Source organism: Ahaetulla prasina, chromosome 4 (genome assembly GCF_028640845.1).
Source record: "Ahaetulla prasina isolate Xishuangbanna chromosome 4, ASM2864084v1, whole genome shotgun sequence".
Classification (NCBI taxonomy): domain Eukaryota; kingdom Metazoa; phylum Chordata; class Lepidosauria; order Squamata; family Colubridae; genus Ahaetulla; species Ahaetulla prasina.
Window position 1 is genome coordinate 107,352,947 of NC_080542.1, and position 18,831 is coordinate 107,371,777.

The 18,831-nt window shown below is 37.1% G+C and overlaps 2 protein-coding genes across 2 annotated transcripts in view; one reads left to right on the forward strand and one right to left on the reverse strand.

Moving 5' to 3' along the window:
• TWIST1 (twist family bHLH transcription factor 1) overlaps window positions 1-18,831 on the forward strand; it is a 121,156-nt gene that overhangs the window by 62,176 nt on the left and 40,149 nt on the right. The gene's annotated exons all lie outside the window — the stretch shown is intronic.
• The window catches only part of LOC131197194 (histone deacetylase 5-like), a 105,653-nt gene continuing 97,204 nt past the window's right edge, over window positions 10,383-18,831 (reverse strand). The window contains exon 7 of the mRNA XM_058180938.1: window positions 10,383-12,366. Within this exon, the coding sequence (XP_058036921.1) occupies window positions 12,327-12,366 (40 nt within the window). The 3' untranslated portion in view covers window positions 10,383-12,326. The remainder of the gene's footprint in view (window positions 12,367-18,831) is intronic.

Below are 18,831 nucleotides of genomic sequence, written 5' to 3' on the forward strand. Positions count from 1 at the left end.
GCGAAATCGGCAAGGCGACCCGCGATTGGCCAGGAAAGAAAGAGCGAAGTCAAACCGAATGACTGTTACCATAGACCACGCAGCTACCCGCATCAAGAAAAGATCTTCACAAACCCGACAATTGAAGGCGTACCGTGCCGGCTGGAAGTAGACACAGGATCCGCCATCACAATCATGTCCTGGGACACTTTTGTGAAAGCCTTGCCGACATCGCAAAGCGCAAGCTACAGAAACAACGGCCCGGGTGCAGGATTACCAGGGCAACCGCATCCCTGTTCGAGGGACAACGACCGTCGAGGTCAAGTACGGAACATACGAAAAGACCCTGCCCATCACGTTAGTCGAGGAACCTTGCCAAGTTTGCTGGGGCTAGACTGGTTCCGGGCGTTGGGAATGGGGTGACTGGCGCCCACCGAGCGGATGCAACCTGCAAACGCCCTAATGGAGGAATTCGCAGACGATTCGAGGACCGTTTAGGCAAGTATAAGGGGACCCCTATATCCTTCAGTTTAGACCCCAAATAGCTCCCATTAGGCTAAAGGCAAGGAGGGTTCCTTTGCACTCAAACCTAAAATCGACAAAGAGTTAGATAAATTAGTCAGCCAGGGGATACTAGTGCCAGTTGACCATGCCAAATGGGAGACGCCAATCGTCACCCCTATAAAACCAGACGGGTCCATAAGAATTTGCGCTGATTACAAGGCTACCTTGAACAAAGCATTGCAAAGAGCGCCTACCCAGTTCCAGTAGTGCAACACTTATTGCACTCACTAGGCACGGACAAGTTTTCGCCAAATTAGACTTGGCACAAGCTACCAACAGCTACCCGTAGATGCTAGCACAGCGGAAGCCCAGACCATTGTAACGCACCGGGGTGCCTTTAAGTGCACCCGGTTACAGTTTGGGGTGAGTGTGGCCCCGGGGCTATTCCAAAATTTGATGGAGCGACTCCTACAAGGGTTACCGGGAGTCGTGCCCTATTTCGATGATGTGTTGGTATCAGGGGAAGATTTAAGAGAACTGGGGAAGCGATTAAGGAAAGTTTTGGCAATTTTTAGGACGGCAGGATTAAAAGTTAAAGCAAGCAAGTGTCAGATAGGGGTCGAATCTGTTGAATTTCTGGGTTATAGAATAGACAAAAAAGGGATTCACCCCACTGAGAGCAAAGTCAAGGCGATAAAGAGAGCCCCAGCACCCAAAAACAAGACAGAACTCCAGGCTTTCCTGGGTCTGGTAAACTTTACGCCGTGTTTTTAAAAGACAAGGCAACCGTTGCTGAACCGTTGCATAAATTGCTTGGAAAAAACACAGTTTGGTCGTGGGGGAAGTCAGAGAATAGGGCATTTGAGGCAGTAAAAAGTTTGCTATCAAGCGATAGCCTGTTAATACAATACAACAACAGACTGCCGTTAGTATTGGTTTGTGATCGTCCCCTATGGAGTAGGAGCTGTGCCAGCCACAGACTCCCAAACGGCACTGAAGCCCCTATAGCGTTCTATTCACGAACGATGTCCCGGCTGAGAGAAATTACAGCCAGCTAGATAGGAGGCTCTCGCAATAGTGTCAGGGTGAAAAATTCCACGAATACGTTTTGGGAGAGACTTTGACATTATCACTGACCACAGACCACTATTGGGCTTACTGGCTGGCGACCGCCCAACGCCAGTGGCACTATCACCCGGCTGACCAGATGGACTATCTTTTGGCCGCCTACTCTTACAAACTACAGCATCGACCTGGAAAGAGCTGGGGCATGCGGACGCACTGAGCAGATGCCCATTACCGGGAAATCGAGGACCCTACTCCGGGCACCCCGTTCTACTAATTGACTCTTGGGACTCTGGGCCAGTCACATCGCAGGAAGTGGCTCGGCCTCCTACCGACGTTGTCTTAAGAACTGTAATCGGTTGGGTTCAAAGGGATGGCCGCTCGCGGGCGACCGTTTAGAGAATTTGTAAAGAAAAGAGGGAATTGTCTGTGCAAGGGGTGCCTGCTCTGGGGGATAGGGTGGTAGTTCCAGAGAAGCTGAGAAAAAGTCCTGGAACTACTGCATGAGGGTCACCCAGGAATTGTAAGGATGAAGGGCTAGCCAGGAGCTATGTCTGGTGGCCCCTAATGGACAGGAAATCGGTGACAGGGTTGGCGATGCCAGGTATGTCAGGAATCCAGACCACTACCACCCACGGCCCCAGTGTTGGAGTGGGAGAAACCCCAAGGCCCTTGGTCCCGCATTCACATTGATTTTGCCGCCCTTCCACGGCCAAACATTTCTAATTGTGGTGGATGCATTCTCCAAATGGCTGGAGATCATCCTAATGAAATCCACAACCGCGGAGCCGTCATTTCAGCACTAAAACACCTATTCGCCACGCACGGGCTACGGACACCCTCGTGTCCGATAACGCCCACAGTTCACCGCAGCATTATTTGAAGGGTACCTGGCTGAAGAGGGCATCCGACATGCCCTCTCAGCGCCGCTCCACCCCGCGTCGAACGGCCTTGCTGAACGTTTTGTTCGGAGTGCAAAAGAAGCGCTATCACGAAGCAGCCCCGGAGACTGGCAGGCACAAATCGACGCATTCCTAACCGTCCAACACAGGACCCCCTGTGTGGCCACCGGCCGCAGCCCAGCCGAGCTATTAATGGGCGGAAGCTAAGGTGCCCGCTAGACCGGCTACACCAACTACGTGCAGGACGGGTTCAAAACAAAACCAGATAGACTCCGGAATTAAACATAGGAGACCCAGTGTGGGCCCATAATTATAGCGACGGCCCAAACTGGAAGAGGGGGATAGTCATAGACAAAACGGGCCCCAAATCGTATCTAGTGGAAATAGACGATGGCAGAGTTTGGAGGCGCCACATAGATCAGCTAAGAAACAGATTGAGCGATAAGGCAGAATTAGGCGAGACGAGCCCTGACTATGATTTAATTAACCCCACAGCTGACTGGAGCCGAGAACAAACAGAAAGCATAGAACCAAACAGAGACTTATCTGAGCCAGGCGAGGTCCAGCGACACCCTCAGGCCCCTCGAGAGGACAGCAGGTCCGAGCCGGCGAATAATCCAGGGCCGGATGGCCGGGAGGAGGAGCTCAGAGGGACGAAAAGTCCCTCCGGCAAGCTCGACTCAACTCCAGAAAGTGAACTGCGCAGGTCCGGGAGAGTCAGGAGACGCCCCACGTACCTGCAGGACTACGTAGAGAAGTAATATGCAAATATTGGCAAAGTGCCTTCTGGGAGGGAAGGAGTGTAATGTATTACTGTAAGTTTTGGCGGGAGTTTTAGGCGGGAAATATCTCGTTCCTGATTGGTTGCAGCCTCAGGCTGAAGTGTATATAAGGAGAGGTTTTTCTCCAGAGTTTTGCTGGGTCACACTATATTAAAGAGCTGTTGTCACTAACCTGGTCTCCTGCCTCGTCAATACCCGAACTTAACAATGACAGAGCAATTTTCTATTTACTATAGTTTACCAACTAACTGTTTTAAAATTGTTTCTTAAAGAAGAATTCTTGAAGAAAGCATGATGTGGGTTTCTTCTTAATGAATCATATCCTGACATTTTCTTGTTTATTAGATACACCTCCTTTTTAGAACAACCTCCAGGAAAAAACAAAAAAGATTGTTTTGGCTATACACAAAATGCATGAACAAATCAATGGAGCACAAATCAAATCATTCATTTTCATTAGGGACTTATCAAAGAGGTTTATTTTAGGAAATGCACATTTAGCATGCAGGGTGCACCAAGAATAATGAAAAACATATGATTGCAGATTTAGTTTGCAGATATACAATGAGACTAAGAAGAAAGTTAAGCTATAATACTGTTCCAATTTACGAAGTTGTTCCAATGATCTCAATAACATTTGCAGAGATTTTGCTATGTACCTAAATTATCCAGACAAGTTTTTTTTGTATTTTTATATGAAAAACTAGTAATAGATATGAGTAAATTATACACCTTTGACAATAGGAGCATCAACAGCCACTCTGGTTCAGGTCCTGGCCTAGAAATCAGTCTCCTGATTTCTAGGCCAGGACCTGAACCAAAATGGCTGTTGATGCTCCTAGGTCTGCCTTGGGCAGAAAAGACAGCTGGTTAGCTTTGGGCACTCATTCTCTCTCTGGAAAACCTACTTCACAGGGTTATTGTTTTGGGGAAAGTAGGAGACAGGAGTCTTATGTATGTTTACCACTTTGATACAGATCGATAGAAGCAAAATTACACTATAGTAATAATATAAAAACAAAAATGATAGTACTATATATAAAAGCTTTGTTGGCTGGAATAGAAGGGAATTGGAAGGCTACTATTTAAGGATACCAATGGATGTTTATTTTAAAGTATTGATCAGAAGCTAAGACTTGTGAATATTATAAGATATAACAGGTTAATTGAAGTTTTGACATGTGCCATAGGTGAAAGAACAGAAAAGTCATGTATCTATAGAGGCTTACAGGCAGGATATGGTTGTAGTAAACTGAAATGTATTTCTGTAAATCTGATTCCTGCAGAGTTAAGAGAAATGCATTCTCATTCTGATCCTTGCTCTTAGCTAATGATATACGGGTTAAAAATAAAATTAACTACTACTTACACAAGGGCATACTTAGCTTCAGGTAATATTTGGCAATAATTAGCATAGTAAAATAATAGCCAACCAACAATGTGGTTAATGACAATAAATGAGAAATCTAACAAACCTATTTGCTATTGATCTTCTGTACAAGGATGGCGTCTATAATAGTTGTGGAAGTTCCTCATGGTAAGTGGTAAAGGATGATGAAATTAATAGACAAGCAACATTTGAATGCCCACACATTTCTCTTTCTGCTCTGTTGGAACATGATGGCATTATTTCCCTTTTTAAGACAAAGAACACACACACACACACAAAATCAAATCTAAGAATAGTGATGTTGTGAAATTCCAGTGATTCATTTAATTTAGTTTCATAGCTTGCAGAGACCTTGTTTTACTGGAGTTTGTGTTCTTCATTTCCTGCTTAGTCTTATCCGCTCTCTAGCCCCAAACAAACCCTCATTAATAAAAATAAAATAAAATCTTCCAAATGTTGTGAAATTATTTTTTAATCATTTCTCTCTGTTGGTTCTCGAATGTGAACACAACACATATATACATATATGTTAGCAATGCACACATACACACACACACTCACACTCACATACACATGAACTGCTAAAACTTGATGTGATTTTTATGACCATTCTTACCTTACGAATTCATGAGAAATTTATATGTTCATATAAGATCTTGTGCCATGCATGGAATCGTAAGATTTTCTATGAATTTGATCATATCTCATGAGTTTTTGAGATTTTGTGAGATTTTTTTAGAAGGAAAGATACACAGTTCTGTTTGAGATATCTCAATGACAGTACTTCTCCTGTTCTGTAGAATCCTTTCTTGTCATTGAAATAATATTTTTCTCTATTGAGTAACTGCGTACAGTTACAGTCTGAGATTAGAAGGAACCACTGCCAGATTAGGGAGTTAGCTTTAACAAATTTTTGTAGTTCCTCACCAAACATTTGAAAATTTAGGTTATTGCGTGCAAGATGATCCCCTGATGTGTCCCCCTTTTTTAAATGAAGAAAAAGAAAATAGGCTTGGAAACAACACACTGGCAAATGAACAAAGTTAAGTATAGAATCAGCTTGAAGTTACTCTGAATTGTTCTGTGGTTTCAGGATGACATGTGTCATTATTTTCATATTAATGCTTGTGGCTTATTCTTTTTTCAGTGCACTCTAGCACTTTAGTGCTTAGTGTCTTCATGTTTTAATAGCCAAATTCCTTTGATTCAACTAGGGTGGCATGTTCAGATACTACTTCCGAAACGTCTATTTCAACACACACACACACACACACATACACACACACACACACACTGATCTTATTTCAAACAGGCATTTTACTGCACACAAGAATGAGAGCAGAGCCAAATAATTATAGAAAACACAAGACCAAAGGAACTTTAAAAAAAAAACAACTGTTTGAAGGCAACTTCAAGCAATTCCAGACCTTACATACTTCCAATGTAAAAAGTTTATGAACACTTTAAATTATTTTCTGGATGCATTCAGGTACTTATCATGAATTTTCTTCTTCATATCAACATGATACACTCTACCCCAATCTGGTATCATCCAGATGTTCTGGAACTACACCTCTGTATTCTCAGATTGTTTGGGATTTTGGAAGAAACCTAAATGCAGAACAAAGCTTATAGTCTTCAGTCAGTATCAACCTGATTCTTTTGCATGTTCCTTGACTTGTATGATCAGAATGTTTCTACTGGCACTGAAAAAGTTCCAACCAATTAGACAATAAAATATGGAGACATTGAATGAATCCTGATTTTACTGTCAAAATCGTAACTGCAGTTGACTGACCAAGGCTGGAGTAATGGCGCTTGAAGAGAAACCTGCCATTAACACAAATGACAGCTTTGAAGAGAAATACAGGCTGAAATACCTTTCTACTATGTTGCAAATAATCAACTGCATAGGAGCTCTTTAAATATTATTCCTGAAATGGGAGAAAAAATAATTATGAAGTAAAATAGGATCACTTTCAAGCAGAAATGTTGTAACTTTCACATAATATATGGATATTTTTCTTTTTATGTGGCATTGTATTTTAAAACAGTATTGCAACAGATTGAATTGCAACAAGGACAAAGATACCTTTTTAAAAACGTTGCAACTTTAGAATAGAATAGAATAGAATAGAATAGAATAGAATAGAATAGAATAGAACAGAATAGAATTTTTATTGGCCAAGTGTGATTGGATACACAAGGAATTTGTCTTGGTGCATATGCTCTCAGTGTACATTAAAGAAAAGATACCTTCATCAAGGTACAACACTTAATGATGGTCATAGGGTACAAATAATGAAAGTCTATGGAAAGATGGTCAGTGATAGATGAGTTTTTAACCACATTAAATTTGGTACAAATTTGGAATTTTCTAGAGTTCCAATTTTTAAGACCACTTGTGTCATTTTAGAGATTCTTAGCCATTACATCATAGAGTATTAAAGCTCTATGTTTGGTGGTTTAAACAGATTCTATTCTCAAGAGCAGTTATTTGGATTTCTTGATGTTTTAATTTCAGTTTGTGGCCAGAAGGGATATTGTGATGCAGAAAGACTTTAATGAAGGCATCTGTGTTTCAAAATTAGTCAAACTGCTGGGAAAAAGCAGATCAACTGATTTTAGATGAAGAACATTTATTTTAAAATAAAAAGCAAACTTTTAGGAGGTTCTTCACAGTATTCAATTTCAATGTTACATTTTTATGTCTGGAATAAGTGCTAACTTTATTTTCAGAACTGACACAAAATTGTGTTCTGCCATCTCATCCCAGTTTTGCTTGATTTTGGGTGGATGGGAATTTTCAAAAGGACAAATTAGACTTATTTGAAAACAATCAAGTAACACAAAGGAACTCATGTATCCCCTCCGCATCACTTCAAAGTGCTTTAAAACCTTGTTGATTTCCATCATTAACAATATTTGTTACATTTAGATTTCATTCTGCCAAAATTGTATTATTGACATTTTAAAGAATCTGATAAGTTAAAAGAAGTTTTATCTGTGTATTTGGATATGAAACATTATTTCCTTTAAGATTGTTCTGCCACTAAATGTTATGGCAGAACTTTAATATAGTTTTCTCTCATTTAAAGACATATGCATTTTTGATGAGGGAACAGCTTCCCAAGCCAGTAACTTATCATGAAGGATTTATTGGTTTTGTATTTAATTATAAGTATTTTGTATTTCTGTATTTTTTATTTACGATTCAAATTTCACATTGTTGTATTGTGAAGCACTTTTCAGATTAAAATAATGTTATCTAATTTTAGCCAAACCATATTCAGAAATGCCTACTTTGACATGATGAAATACATTTGCAATATATAAATGTGCATATGCTTTTGCACTTATTTAAAGAGGTAACAGATGAATGTAGATTAACTGAATATAGGAATGTGCTTGAATGAAAGCATCAGGAATTCATCTAATTCTGGTGACAGCGGGGACCTGGTGCATCAATTTTATCTGATTACTGCATGAGTTTTCCTTTCTTGCCTAAAATGGGTTCATATTTCATGTCTGTTTGTGCATGAACAAGGAACAAAGACTAAAGACTTGCTTAATTCTCTTCATTATTATCTGAATGGATCAATGAATCGGTACCTGTGAAGTGATAAGAATGTCATATAGTAGCCAGTGCACAGCAAAATTGGTTTGACTTAGTTCCTTTAGGAGCGCTGAACATCTGTCTCAAAATCACAATAAGTTACTTTGAAATTGAATGATTATAGGGCCAAACTACAAATCATTTTCTGCTAAATTCCTCATCTCCAAGACTAGTATTTCTTTCCTAGTATTCACCATTTTTCTAGATTTTGTGATAAATATGTGAAATTATAATTTCTTTCCACTTGTAGCTTCTATCTCATACAACTTGCAATAATACAAAGATATGAAGGAGAAATTGTAGTGACAGGGGATAATGTTGATTTTTTTTTCTCCATCATAATTCCATTCTAGACTCTCAAATCTTATATTTACAGACAGATTAATCATATTTGTAATCTAGTCCTCTAAACATTTTAATTCTTGCACGATTTAGGAGAAAATAATAAAAAACATATGGATGTAGTTAAGACACCATCATTGTATGGGCTCTTCAAAAGTTTGGAATGTGCCCTTTAACTTATCCAGGAATTATCATCAAACTAATTTGTTTAAGGTGGCAGATGGAAAAAATAATTAAATACATGGAGAATGTTTCACCAACTATAATTAAATAGTCTAATTAAAAATAAATTAAATCAAACCATTTCCATTCTTTTTTGGATGTTGGATCCCCATTCTGCTCAAAGGAAATCCATACAATACTCTATGGCAATTATTATCATTCTAATTTTTTCTGTGCCAAATGCATTAACTTGGAATGTCATATTTATAGAGATCAGCATTTAAGTTGTATAGAATTCTATTCTTATAGTTTGGCAAACTACTGTGAAGTATTTAGTGCATCATAAATAAGAAGTGGAAATGCATACATTAGCTTTCAAATTACTGCCAGCACATCTTGATCTCAGTGACTTTTCTAGACTTCTGCCAGCTGTATCCTAGGTTCATCCTAGTGATTAGATGCCTATAAATCAGGCAAAAACTAATTGAATCAAGTTAGTTTAAAGCTTTTACTTGGTAAAACTGTATGAGTGTCCAAGCAGAAGACTTGAATTTCCAAATAAATTCAAAGGTCCTTAGTAAAACTAAGTTTTAAGGGATGGTTTAATTGAATCATCATTGACATTGAAACGTCAAATCGAAGGTTAATTACTGATGATCATCAATAATGTTATATATTATTAGACCTTTCTATTAGGATACCTGTCTCTTTCTTTCACACACACACACACACACACACACAGAGGCACATACACAACCTCTCTGAATGAGTTATCCCTGTCTCAATCTTTAAAGGTACTAAATTTATTACAAGATTTTAACAGCAAAAAAGAAAAAGAAAGCTTTTATATGAGTGTCTTTTTTGTTCCCATTTTAATTAACATATTGTTCTCTAACAAATTGGGTGATATATATAAGCTCTATGAAGAAGTGAGAGCATGTAAAATTAGTTGAAATACTTATTATCAGCTATTGTATCTTCTCTATATAAGGATAATCACAAAGCTTTCCACTCTTCTTGGTAGATGATTGAAACTGTCATTTTAGTTTTGCTCTGTTTATACCAGAAAATAAGGTTGTATCGTGTAAACCTTGCAATAAATTAAAAGATAAATTTAATTTCATGTTAAACATGTTAAATGCATGTTTGCTCAAAAGGAATATCTATTGAGCTTAATAAGATATAATTCCAAATAATGCTGTGCAAGCTTTCACGTTCAAATTTTCAAAACCATTTGTATTCAGTTTAAATGTGATGTTTCTGAAATATATATTTTTTCTTACTATAAATTCAGAAAGAAATCAATCAAATCTTGATTGCTCATTCTTCCAGTTATTAATTTTTATACAGTCTTGAAATTGAAATATTAACAATGTTAATATTAGAAAGCAGGTCATTTCTAGTACTCCCATTTAAAATATGGCATGAAAAAATCAAAAGTGACATAAACAACAACTTCAGATGCAGTGATTTTTTTCATGAAACATAATTAATGGGATAACTATTAGGCAAAATAATTTTTCATGCAGGATTCTTTAGAAAAATGTTCATAATATATTACCTTTTCAACAAATGTAATCTTATTTGCATCAAAGGATAAAATTCTGTATTGAGACTTGGACAGTTTAATGTCTTCAGAATTAGCCATGAAAACAGGAACTGAATGATAAATTATCTTTCCAATAATTAATAGTAGGTATCCATCTCATGTAACACTTCCATAACAAAATATAATTTGATAATGAATCTAGTGAATTTCTCCTTCAGTTTCCTACTTGAAATACTACTCAGATTTCCAAATTATATCAGACAATTTCCATATGAATAGTAAAAAGTCTTTCACATTAAAATATTAATTGTAAACAAACGAAAACACTTTGGGGGGAAAATGCAATCCATCTGTATAACAAAAGAAAATTATATAATTCTATTTGAGTGAAATCTTTCATCTTTGATTTACAGGTTTGCATCTGCTATAACTGAAACCACATTTTTTTATATCTTTCATATTCTGGCTTTCTCTGAACCTTGTTTTAATTAAAATCTCTTTCAGATTTCTGAATAAAAAGCATGACAATGTTCACTTATGGCTTTAATATCTTCTTTGAGCTTGGAAAATTTATAAAAGAATATTGTTGCTTGCCGATCAAAGGAATGTCAGATATCAGATAGTGTAAAATAGAATGGGGAACAGTAAATAATACACAATTTTCTCTTTATGTATAGGTTTGTAGTACAGATGTGTATGTCTATGTCAACAACAAAAGAAAGCATTTATGTGTGTCTTGAGAGAAAGATTTTAGTGAGATAATTTTTTTGTCATTATTTGCAAACCCCAAAAGAACATCCCAGACGCCTTCCTTTTCTGTGACAATAAGGCAACATGTGTAAAAGTTTAAGCATTCATTATCAGCAAAAGGCACAACTCTTCAGTAACACTCATGAATCCACATGGACTTGTGGCATAATCTTACTATTCATCAGAGAAGAAAATAAATAACAGGAGATACTTCTGAGAAAGTTGCTACTGAGTTCCAAGCTTTGTTGGGATTCAGTGGAAGAGAATAACTGACATGCCAACTCCAAAAGAAAAAATAATCTGCAAAAGTACTAGATTTTCCAGCAAACTCAGGAAGGTCTCTTTTGCTTATCTCTCTTAAAAGTGTAGCACACAATTGGTCTGAAACAAGATTAAGTCAGATAGGGAAAACCTGTTGATTTCTGAAAGCTGAATCAGTTTTGAAATCAGTTTGAATCAGTTTGCAGTCAATCACTTCGCTAATGCCATCTGTAATCTATGCAGGATTATGCCAAAGACAAACCATTAGTCTTTTTTTGCCGAGCAAATTTTGTTCATTTGGCTTCTAATTATCATTAGCAACAGAAATACAGAGACCACCATCATCAACAAAAAAAAGCTTAAGGAAGAGACCCATTTAACACACTTGCATTTGGGATAGCTAAAAAGAGCAGAATGGACATCTCTTGCTACCCAGTTTCCCTTTAGAAATTAATGCCTCTCTCATGAAATCGCTCTAGCACCTTTAAAGTGGCACTACAGAAGAACAACTCATAATTTCATTACATCCAATCAATCATATGAACCATTTCAAATGATCAGTGAGGGAAAAAGTCCCTGTAAAATGTATTTTAACATGTCAGAAGCAGGAGGAAGATTTGTGATTCTGTCTAGTTTTTTCCCCTAGCGGCTTCACAGGTTGTTTTGATTTTCATAGACAACCATAGACAAGAATGTAGAATGACTTTAACGTTTCTATTCTACCACTGAATTGGGGAGTGGATCAGAGAACATATAAAAACCGGCACAAGATTCTGCCTTTCCTTCCAAGTCTGGTTCACTCTACTGTTAGAATTCTAGTGGTTATATTGAAGGAATTTTAGGCTCTTTTAAGTCTCTCCCACGAACAAGTGAAGCTGCTGTTCAGAATTCTATGCCCAATGTTTATGTTCCAACTGATCTCTGCCACCCAAGCAGCAGACAAGACATGTCTAAGGGTGCTTTTTTGAGGGGGGGATACACAATGATGTCACACACAGGAAATGTCAGGGGAGGACTTGGCACTTCACAAGGCTGACTCTTCTTCCATAGGCTCGCCAGCAGCTCTAGAAAAATAAACAGGCAATCAGAATATGGAACCAGAGTACACAATGACATTGTAGATTTTCATGCATAATCAAAGCTGATTTTTCAGTTCTCCCCCATGTTTATTTGTGTTCTTCAGCTAGCCATAAATAAAGTTTCTTTCCTTGGATGTATAAACAAATGTCAAGTGGAAAAACATTTTCGATCCAAGCAATCACTGCAAAAGGTTCCTGTTTATATTAAAATTGTCAGAATATTTTATAATGTTAAGTTTAGAAATGCACATGCTTTGTGTCAGCAAAATCAAATTGTTAAATGGGGGGAAAGGTGCAAGCGCCCTTCTCTGCTCAAAAGAAATATTTATGGATTCAATTTATCCAGTTTAACAATGAAATACCCTCTTCAAAATCAGGTAACATGCAAGGAATTTAAATCTCAGTTGCACTGCTTTGAGATTTTGTTGGCAACTTGCCTGCCTAAAACTTCCGCACTCCAATTCTGAATTTGGTTAACAGACCACTGCCATGAAGTAGGGACCTAACAATAATAAATAATCTGGGACCTAATAAATAATAATAATAATAATAATAATAATAATAATAATAATAATAATAATAATAATAATAAATTAATTAATAATAATCTGATTATCCATACTGCCTTTATCACCTGCAAGATAGCTTAGTAAACAGAACTAAATTAGGTTTGGGAGTGTTAAAAATAAAGTTAAAGTTATAGACTTATAGACTTAATACAGGGATATCCACAAGCAGCTACAAAAATATGATTGAAGGTCCACCTGTTTTTTTTTTAAATGTGCAATTAAGATTTGACTGCTGTCTTTATTTTTTTTTTTTTGGACCATAACCAATGGACACCCCTTCCACATATAAATGCCTTAGAAGGGTAATGATCTAAACATTATTTTTAAAAAATCAATTGTCATCAGGATTGGTTGATTTCTAAACCTACACTGATTTCCAAAATTTTCAACAAAATTGCATGTATCATTTCATTTTTGATGGTTTAATATATTTTCATCAGTGAAATTAGTTGAAGGTGAAAATGCATTAGTAGGTTAAATATTAGTTGGGGAGGTCTCTGTATTTGTGTGTGCACATATGCATGCACACACAAATACAGATTCAATATTAGCAGAAGAAAAACATAGTTGTACTGACTAATCTCTTGTGGATATTTGCAGCTAAAGTGTAATTCAGGTCATTCACATGGGCCTCTGCTGATGTGGGAAATTGCTACTAATATAAAAAAGGTATCATCATTTTAAATTCTTAGAGCTTGCAAAAAAGCTTAGAGCTTGCAAAAAAGCTTAGAGCTTGTAAAAACAAAAGGAAAAGAAATTTATTTTAAAAATGTAACATAGTATGTCAATTTTTATTGCGTATGAGGAGCTAATGAGGTATAGCCTGTTCCAGTTTACAGTGATACTGAGAAAGTCACACAAGGAAAAAATTAATAGGAGATTTGCTTGGGCAGAAGGGCATATATATCCATGAATGCATGCCGGATAATTAACAAATTCAAAAAAGTTTATAGTACTATTATCACATATTAACAACTCAGTTAATAAAACTAACTACACAGTCCAAATTTACCTTATCTGATTTACCTTACCAGCAAATAAAATTATAATATCAAAATCTCTGTAACAATTATAAAATATTGTATAATATACTTGCTGTTAGCCTTTTAGCATTTATTTGGGGGGGGGCACATAATTTACCTTGACTTAGCACCTTTGTTTTAGAAAAGCATATTTATTCTTATATTTTATTGAGAACCAGCATGGCTTCTGCCAATTTTGACACCTAGAATATCTAATTGAAGGTGATTTGGATATATTCTTAAACTTAATTTCTTAACTGCCAATTTCAACAAGCGCTCAAGAAAGTAACCATATTATAGCATAAACTGCATCTGTATAGGGAGGCTTCATTTATCTTCCTTGACTGCTGACAAACTATGAATCAGACTAGAGCTGGAAGGGACCTTGGAGGTCTTTTAGTCCAAGCAGGAAACCCTATACCATATCAGGCAAGTAATTGTCCAGTGCCTTCTTAAAAATCTCCAGTGATGAAGCCCCACAACTTCTGAAGGCAAACTGTTCCACTGGTTAATTATTCTTCCTGTTAGGAATTTTCTCCTTAATTTTAGGTTGCTTCTCTCCTTGATTAGTTTCCATCCATTGTTTCTTGTCCTGCCCCCAGGTGCTCTGGAAAATAAGTTGACTTCCTCATTTTGGCAGCCTCTCAAATATGAAATACTGCTATCATGTCCTCACTAATCCTTCTTTTCTCTAGACTAGCCAAACCCAAATCCTGCAACCATTCTTCATATGTTTTAGCCTCCAGGCCTTTAATCAGGGGTGAAATGCTACCAGATCAGACCAGATTGCGTGATCCGGTAGCGGATCATGGCCAGTAGTTCGGCGATCTGGTAGCGATGGTGTCATTACTTCCTGGTTTTAACCAGGAAGTAATATGTTTTTTTACCTTCTGCGCATGCGCAGGTGAGCACATGCACGCAGGGGTGTGCATTTTTGAGCCGGTAAGGAAGGTAAGTAAATTTCACCCCTGCCTTCAAACATCTTAGTTGCTCTTTGCATTTTTTCTGAAGTCTCAGCATCTTTTTTATAATGTGGTGACCAAAACTGGATGCAGTATTCCAGGTGTGGTCTACTAAGGCTTTATAAAACAGTACTAATACTTCACCTGATTTTGATTCTATGCCCCTCTTTATACAATCAAGGACTATATTAGCTTTTTTTGGCTGCTGCTGCACACTGCTGGCTCATTTTTAAATGATCATATGCTAGGACTCCAAGGTCCCTCTTACAGTTACTTTTGGAACCAGGTTTTCCCTAATCTGTACTTATACTTTTGGTTTTTCCTGCCTAAGTGTAAAACCCTGGTTTCCTCCACATTAAATTTCGTGTTGCTGAATAGAGCTCATTGATCAAATCTGCCAAGATTTTTTTTAATATCTTGAGTTTGTCCTCTGTGGTGTTGCCAGTTTAATGTCATCTGCAAATTTGACCAGTTTCCCTTCTATTCCCTCATCTAAATCATTGATGAAGATATTGAAGAGTACCGGGCCTGAGATGGAACCTTGTGGTTTACTTCCCTTCCTGTAGATTTAGTACTATTAAGGACTACTCACTGAGAATAGTTTGTCAACCAGTTACAAATCCATCTGATAGTGATGCTGTTTATCCCACATTTTTCTAGCTTACCAAGAAGTGGGTTGTGGTCTACTTTGTTGAATGCCTTGCTGAACAGAACTACTACACAAGAGTTAAAGAACTGCAGCAGAAATTACATATAATAATTTTTAAAATTACATCATCCTATTTCTCTCACAAATTTGCCTAATTCTGAAACATTCAGAGGGAAGATCCTCTTTTGAGTATGTTTAAAAGATGATGGATATTGTTTCTGTCCAACACAAAGCTCCAATAAACTCTGTGTGATCTCATTTGTAAAAGATCATTACCATTAATGTGATGTACAGGACATTCTAGGACTATGGCCGCTATTTATGTAAACTTTTTTATTTAAATTCATAGTAGTGTCATTTTCTCTTCTTTTCTTTTAACTACCATTAATTTCATCTCTCTTATCTGGTTTTTTTTTGTCTTGATAATTTCAATTAAATCTGTTTCACATGGATACAGACAGAACTCTATTTTAACAAGTCAAACATTAGAACCCTGATCACAACATTTCCCCTGAAGTCTGATCCACTCATCATGTCAGGATGAATCACGAGAAATAACTGTTTACATGATAATATCATTTTAAGAAGAGAACAGGGGGAAAAAACAAGGGAAGGAGAACTTTAAGCATGATGCTTGGGCATGACTGTTTTCTCATTCTTCTTTTGGTGGTAAATGAGTCAGAAATTACTTGGCCAGGGAAATAACAGTGTTATTCAAATTCTGAGCTGGAAATGACTCATCTTACTCTGAGCAAGTATGTAATCCCCAACATAACTGACAAGTACATAAAAAACCCTCTCTTCCGAGAGGTTCATGTCAAATTTGTGAGAAGAGAGACGAGAGATGAAATTCTTAAAAAACATAGGAGTGGGGCACTGATTTACAGGGGCAGGGAGATAGCCATTCTGAGGCAGATTCCCAGACAGGTACGTGAAATGAGAAAGAAATATTACTTTTTGTCAAGCAAATTGTACCAGAAGGGAGTGGGCTTCAGATGGCTGATGCCAGAGGGATTGATGATTTTCCGGGAGGGCATTACGAAAAAAATTAGTACAATTGCGGAGGCTACGGCCTACGTGGAGGAACACAAAGCCCTCCTGGAATCAGATGACCCAGGAATTGAAGAAGGGGAGGTTATAGACCATGGGGCGGAGGCGGCTGCCGCTGTTGCGGCCCTGGAGTTGGGTCAGGCTGAACCCAGAGTTCTGAGATCCAAAACTAGGAAGTGATAAAGATATTTGGGATTGTGTTGGTTTTCCTTATTCTCTTTTGTACGATATTCTGTTTATTCTTGACCCTTCTTTATTACGTATTTAAGATTTGTAAACTTAGCTACTTCGTGTCACCTGCTTGCCATATGGCTGTTGTATGTGTTAAAAAATTTGAGTAAAATTCTTATCTTGTATAAGAAAAATGAAAATTTACCATACCTGATATGTATTTGTATAAACCTTTTTTGACCAATAAAAACTTTTTGAATAAAAAAAAAAAACCCTCTCTTCCTTCTTTCTCATACACACACTGACACTCAACCATTCTCTCTTTCTATCTCTCTCTCCCCCCTCCCTCCCCCCCCTCCCTCCCTCCCTTTCTCTTTCTCTCTCTCTCTCTCACACACACACAATACACACACACACTAATATCTGATTTTATATAACAGAAATCAATGCAACAGTTAGAAACCTGGTGCTACTTTCCAGCTATGATGGATTGTATTTGCTATGGGAGTTGCTGGATTGTTCCAAGTTAGACCAATCTAACTAGAATGTAGAAGTCAGCTTCCTGACTTGCACAGAGTAGTTAATCTGATTAAAAGATTTACAATATTTTTACATTAGAAGTAGTAATTTTAATGACACATCTAAAGTTATAAATTTTAAGAAAGTGGAAGGGGGAAAGGGGAATGGGATCCAGATTAAATTTAGGTTTAATGTAATGATTTAGAAACCGGAAATTTAATTAATATCCATCTTTCAGTTGCTTTTCCCCATAAGTCACTTCGAACATTTTCACTTGGTCAAAAATTGGGAAAGTCCTGAGAATTATAGAAAGCCCTAGCTAGCATAAAAAAATGAATTTATCATACTCCCAAAAGTCTCAATGGGGTGTGGTGGTGGATTAAAAATGGATGGGGAAGTCCCTATTTTATAAATAAATCCATATTTTCTTATTTTCCTATTTAATAAATAAAACCCTATTTGTCAAAGGACCAGAAGGCAAGACAAGAAACAATGGATGGAAACTAGATAAGAAGAGAAGCAACCTGAAATTTAGGAGAAATTTCCTAACAGTGAGAACAATTAAGCAGTGGAACAGCTTGCCTTCAGAAGTTGTGGGTACTCCATCACAGGAGGCTTTTAAGAAGAGACTGTGTATAGCTACTTGTCTAGAATGGTATAGGATCTCTTGCTTGAACGGGGGTTGGATTAAAAGACCTCAAAGACTGTTATTCTGTTATTAGAAATCTGTGTAGAGAATTAAACAAGCACTTATGAGAAGTTTTTGATTTATATTATATGCCTCTTGAAGATTAGATATATTCCTGAACAAAATACAGAAGAAACTGGATACATTTAGTCTTAAGGATAGAAAGAGAAATATTTCAGCACCCTTCAAGTACCTGAATGAGTCATACTAATGGAGTCCATTTAGAATGCATTTTTACCATTAGGAAAACTTTCCGGAAAGAAAGATAGCTTCACAGTGGAAACAATTATTCAGATGGGTGGTGGAGTCTTCATTATACTAGACAACAATTTTTTTCAAACATGATTATGATAGAATACTTAAAACCAAATACAAATATAATTTCAAAATGACTGTATCATGTATCATCAATTTTGAGAAATATTAAATAAATTTTAATTACTATAATGTATTTAATCACATATTTCCAAAATGTTGCATAGGTTCCACAGGGCTAAAAATATTTTGCTGCTGATTTTCATTTGTCTGATGATCTCGCTATAGTGTTCAACAATAACCAGCCACCATTGATGGATTCCAGTTGGCCTAATTCCCTTTTTCCATTGAAACAATATCCTGGTGAAAACTTGTTATCATGTTTGTCACTGACTGCACCCAGATTTTTGGGGTAGAAATCTAAGTGTGAATGCAGAAAGTGAATCTTTAGTTACATTTGCACTTCATGTGTGCTGAAAGAAGTTTAAATCAGCTAAGTGTAGTTTGGTGCTCTGTAATTGCTAGGAAAATTCTCAACAACATTCTTGAATGTTTTGCAGGTGAT